We start from the raw sequence: 5578 nt of genomic DNA on the forward strand, positions 1-5578 counted from the left end.
CCCAAGAGAGCCCCGGCTGTCGGCTGCCACTGACCTGCTGTTACCAGCAATGCCTTTAGTAACCATCCCACCCACACGACGGAGGATTTAATGCAGGAGTGCGAGAGCTGCAGAGCGCTATGAGTGCCTTTTTTCTTTTTAAAATTCCCTTTTCTTTGGGCTAGGCCATGGCACGGGCTGGGAGCCAGCAGGGACACAGGTGCTCTGCTCTGAACGGGGTGGTTTACCTTGGGAAATCCCAGCCACAACCTCTCTCTTCTGTTTGATAACACAGACATCAGCAAAATCCCATACCCAACGTGAGGTTTTTGAAGCTTGCCGAGCAAACGTTTGTGAAGGCTGGACATGGCGGTTCTCTTTCTCTTAGCAGCTTTGCTGCAAGGTGAGTCACTAAGAAACCAGTCTGCAGCCTCTTACACTGATGGGAACAGGCAAAGCAGGAACTGGGGACACGGCCACGTCCCTGGCTAAATCCCCACTTGGACACTAGTCACGTCCACCTGCAAAACGAAAACTGGTCAAACCTCCCTGCCCACTAGAAGTCTGCAGAGAGCTAGCAAAGGCATGGCGAGAGCTGGGAAGGAGAATCCCAGCTCTCCAATTTCTCGGCACTGCAGAGAGCCGCTTGTGCCTGTGCAATGCACCTGAGGGAGAAGAAAGTTGCCAGATCAGGCAGAGTTTGCAAATGCCAAAGGTTATTCTTAAATGTTTGCCGTTAACTGCTGCCCTTGACATTTAACTCCAGGCAGGACTGTCGGGGCTGATGGGGGTTTGGGGCATCGAGGGCTTCCCCATCTGTGCCGTGACACAGGGCAGTGGCTCTGTGCCACCAGTTATCCTCAAGTGGACAATATGGCATTCAAGGAAGGTAACACACCACATCCAAAATAAACTCTGAACCTTCTGAGCCAGATGTCCCACTGGTGCCACTCATAATCACGACCCGACTGGAAGGAGCTATGCTGGTTTTTGCCAGGCGAGGAGCTGGTTATGTCTGAGTAACCAACAACTTCTGTTTCTTTCTTTCCCCAAAAGAGCCAGTTTCAAGCACCTTGTACGGATCCAGGTTTTTGGCAGGTGAGATTGGAGGATCGGTCACCCATCAGTGCTTCTACTCTATCATACCAGCCAACAAATATGACCGAAAATACTGGTGCAGAATAGCAGGAAACGGAGTTTGCTACACCATCATTTCTACAACCGGCTACATCTCAAAAGCCCACGCGGGGCGAGTGTCTCTCGAGGACATCCCCCAGAAAGGCACCTTCACGGTGACAATGACAGAGCTGAAGAAGAGCGACACGGGGACCTACCGATGCGGCATCGGCACCACCAACAGAGACCTGTACGTCAGCCTGAACCTGACGATTTTGGCAGGTAGGATACTGGCAGGGGAGAGGGGAGGCTCCGCTCCGCCGGCAGCCCAGCTCGCAGGGAGTGGTCTGGGGACAGATGCTGGAGCATCAGCGCACAGCAGGCATATAGACTTTTTCTACCCTGTGCTATTAACCAGATATTTACAACGATGGGGTGTAAAAGTACCCAGATTTGGCCAAATCAGCTGTTCATAAAAGTAAAAGGAAACTCCCTCCCGCCTGCCTGGGGGCTGCGTGCCCGACGGTGCCTGCCGTGCTCTCTCCCTCCAGATGCCGGTGCGTTGGGGTCGACCGAGCTCGTCCAGGGAGAGCTCCGCGGCTCTGTCACGGTCCTGTGCCCACCTGGGGACACCCAAGGCAGCAAGAAGAGGTTCTGGTGCAAACTGGGGAGAACCGGCTGCACTCTCATAGCCGACTCCGATGGCTACGTGGGAAAGAGTTACCAAGGACGAATCTTTATCACCGCTCAGGAGAGCTCTGGAGCTTTCAAAATCTTGATAAATGACTTAAGAAAGGAAGACTCGGGGCTGTACAGGTGCGGGACGGGAAGGCTCAGCGGCCAGGACAGCCCGCGGATGGTGGCTCTGCAGGTGACCACAGGTAGGACGGGGCACTGGGGGCTGCACGTGCTGCGTGGGCTCCTCGCAGCCCCGGATGAGGAGCGTGAAATGCTAACAGTGTCCTCTCCATCCTGCAGCCTCCACCCTTCCCAAGAGACCAAAATTTCTCAGCGGCACAGTCGGAGGCTCACTGTCCGTGAAGTGCCACTATGATCCCAAAGGGAACTACGAGAAGAAGTACTTGTGCAGGTGGAAGGAAGCTAGCTGCTCACTGCTTGTGGATGGGAATGGGTTTGTGCACGAGTCCTACAAAGGGCGAATACGAATAGCCAGCAGCAACCAGGAAAATGGGACTTACACCGTGGTGATGAGCCACCTGAGAGAGGAGGATGCAGGATGGTACTGGTGCGGGGCTAAAAACGGGCACACAGAGCACACATCCTCCATGAAGCTGCGCATCCAGAAGGGTAGGTGGTGGAGTGGCTTGGAACACAATAAATCCCTTTTCTTTTTCTAAATCAGCCTTTCCTCTACCCCTTCATGGACATGAGGAGAATAGACTCTCCTCTGTACTATGCATAAATATAACAACATTATGAGAAACATCAGCTATACATTTTGCCTTCCAGTTATTGGCAAGTAACTGAGGTGAAGGTGAAGGTTTTCAGAGGCAGGGATGTAAGCTGAGCTTTCAGAGGAAATTTAGTTAGTTTGAATTATATTATTGATTATTTATGAAACAAACCCCTAGCATATGATATCCTGATCCTACCAAGTGCAGCGCAGAGACATGTCCTTTGCTTTGAAGATAAGCTGAAGGTTATCATGGAGCTTTAGAAACTGTGGCATGCAAACACACAGATCCATGTAACTGTTCAGCTGGCAAAGACAGAAATAGCGGGGTTAAAGTATGAAAGTTTGCCAGATGTTAATGCATTTTCATTAGTACGCCCAAGCGGCTTTCTATAAGACACAAAGGAAAATAGAAATGCTTGTGTTTGGTCATATCATGCAGCATATTTTTTCATGCCCAGATGCCAGGTGAAATGCGTAAATCTTTGGTAAATTTAACACATTGCCTCTGCAAAAAGATGGATATTCAAGCTTCCAAATAGTTTTCTCCACAGAAACCTGCTCTTCACAACACCCGGAAACATCCAGTTTTGTGAAACCCACTTTATCAAGTCTGTCCACCTACAGCGCGCCCACACAGAGGAGCATCACGAGCCTGGCATATGCGATGGGCACTGTGACCGAGAGCACCAGCACCCTGCTGCCCACTAACCCCCCCAGCACCTCTGTAACCTCCCCAAGCAAAATCTATCACGAGAGGTAAGTTCATGGCCACATTTCTCGCTGGCACCAACTTGGTGGTTTACGACCTGTCTGCCCCATTTCCCCCAGGCCCTACATAGGTTGTGCACAGGTTGCAAGTTGAAAACACCGATAGGAGACATTAGAAATTAGAGAAGCAGAAGGCAAGGTTATCTCATGTCCACCTGTGGCATGTATCTTTGAACTCGTCTCTAAATCTTCTGGTGCTGGCCACTCCTGTAGATCAGATGCCAGGGTCAATAGATGTGCTCCTGTCTGTTTTCCTTTGTTTGGTATGGAGACAGGACATTAGGAAACATTAGGCTTGAGCAATAACGCTGGTGAATCAGTAGCTGCTACATACTTCACTGCACACGTTATCCAAGCCCCTATAGGCAGCCAGTAGCCCAGGTAGCATTTAGGTGCTCTGTGTTGCATAAGGAGCTATCTTTGGACAAGGTTAATCAAAAGGCTATGAGTTATTTTGGCCAGTAATTATTCCATGGTACTTCTCCACAGCAGGCCCTGTGGCTCACCCCAGTGCAAGTGGTTTCCCCAGGGAATTTACCTTCTGGGATTCCTGTTACACAGGATGGCTGTGAGCAGCTCTTACACCTTTCACCCCAGCTATGGCCACCATCCAGCACCAGGTGAAGTGATTTGTATAGTTGGTGCAGATGCATCAGATGTTGCGGTATCAGTCATAACTGAAGATAAACCACAAAGTCCACAAATCCAGTTCGATATCCTGAGCTGTCCCTCTATGTACCTCAGAGCTCACACCTGCCCCAGTGACCCCCAGCACGAGAAGCACAGTCTTCTCCATCCCCAGCCTCCCTCAAGCTGTATCTCCCTTCTATCCAGCCAGAAAGAGGAGGGGAGAGCACGTTACCAGTCACGAATCATGCTTTTGTATAAAGGGTCAGATTTTGCACCATTCCTGGCAAAGCTCTGCCTGCCTGTGGAGCTCTGATAGCGTTTGTATCATTTTTGCAAGGAGATGGCACGTAGATACCCTCCAACAGAATGAGAGTCTACAACAACTCACAAAGAAAGAGTATGAACCTTGCTTGTGAATTTGTATGATGAAAATAGCTCATTTTTCCTTTTGGAGGAGCTCATTCTGCTGGGAGCATAAACCCCACAAGGTAGAACAAAGGTAGCTGTAGAAATAACTTCCTCATAAGCCAAGCTCCAGATCAGATGATTTCACCTCTACTTGACTGTATTGACTGTTCTCCATTGATCTAGTCAGAGTGTATAACTCCTTTATAATCTTTGGTGTAAAAACAACAGTCTGCATTAAGTTGCTTCAGACACCCCGTAGCCAAGTCAAAATCCAATTTAATTCTGATGGTTCATCTTTCCAGCTCATCAGGTGACTCACACCTGCTCCCAGTTGTGTTACCAGCTCTCATTTTACTGATTTTCATCACTATCACTATTCTCGCCCTGACCAAAATAAAGCTTCAAAAGGAGACAGGTAAGTTGGCCAGGCAACACCTCTCGGGTTGCGGTTGTTGTTTTGCAATGGCTTTGCTCGTGATTTCAAGGAGCTGGAGTCTGACCCACTGAAGGTTTCCATCTCTGGAGACACGCATCCATTCTGCAGCCAGTGCAGCCTGAAAGTGCAACTGTACTTGCAAGCAAGCAATGTCGCAGAGAAGTTGCCTTTTTTTTTTTTTTTAATAGGCTTAAACAAAAAGCAAATGAAGGAAACAGAAATTCTGAAGCCCTGCTGAAAGCAAGGTTGAGTTTTTGTGTATAGAGGATTTATAGCTCCATGAGTGCTCGGAAATATTGAAGTATAAAGGGCAGGGACCTGCACGGCATGAGCAGCTACGTGCTGGGCAGCTTCTTGGGGCTGAATCCAGCCCGCTCAGCGCAAAGCTGGCAAAGACTTGCCCAACAAATGCTTGCTAATGACTGATTTTCAAAAATACGTGCATATATATCTTATTCTATAACATAGTGTGTCCCTAGAGATAAATGCAGGGACAAAAAACCTTCAGCGATGACAGCAGTGAGTGGAAATACCTTATTCACAAACATGAAATTGGGAAATAATGGGCCTAATCCAGTGTCTCTTATGACATGCTAGTATATTTAAACAGGCATTAGAGGAGATGTTCCCTCTGTTGCATGCACATGTTTTTGCTTTTAAGGAGAAGAAAGAAGCACCATAGGAAACCTAACAGCAACGCCAATTCGGGCTGGTCTGAACCCTGTAAAAGAGCAAACGATGGAGCAAACCCCGCGTCCAGAAAAAGTGCACGAATGCCAGACAGACTCCAGCCAATGTAGGTGGGTGTTTTCTGGAATTGGTAC

At 48.9% G+C, this 5578-nt stretch overlaps 1 protein-coding gene across 1 annotated transcript; it reads left to right on the forward strand.

Annotated features, from left to right (window-relative positions):
• Positions 1–345: 345 nt before the first annotated feature.
• LOC104839507 (polymeric immunoglobulin receptor-like) lies at positions 346–2579 on the forward strand. Its single transcript, XM_010579839.1, has 5 exons — positions 346–382; positions 1036–1377; positions 1647–1976; positions 2074–2403; positions 2566–2579. Exons 1-5 carry the CDS (start codon positions 346–348, stop codon positions 2577–2579), a joined length of 1053 nt encoding a protein of 350 aa, XP_010578141.1.
• The last annotated feature ends 2999 nt before the right edge of the window (positions 2580–5578 follow it).

This window comes from Haliaeetus leucocephalus, unplaced genomic scaffold (genome assembly GCF_000737465.1).
Source record: "Haliaeetus leucocephalus isolate CR32 unplaced genomic scaffold, Haliaeetus_leucocephalus-4.0 Scaffold68, whole genome shotgun sequence".
Lineage (NCBI taxonomy): Eukaryota > Metazoa > Chordata > Aves > Accipitriformes > Accipitridae > Haliaeetus > Haliaeetus leucocephalus.

Excerpts from the sequence above, each read along its gene's own strand:
- LOC104839507 (XM_010579839.1), top strand. The coding sequence starts at position 346 with ATGGCGGTTCTCTTTCTCTTAGCAGCTTTGCTGCAAG. Across the intron at positions 383-1,035 it reads CTTAGCAGCTTTGCTGCAAG|AGCCAGTTTCAAGCACCTTG; the intron begins GTGAGTCACTAA and ends TTTCCCCAAAAG. Across the intron at positions 1,977-2,073 it reads GGCTCTGCAGGTGACCACAG|CCTCCACCCTTCCCAAGAGA; the intron begins GTAGGACGGGGC and ends TCCATCCTGCAG.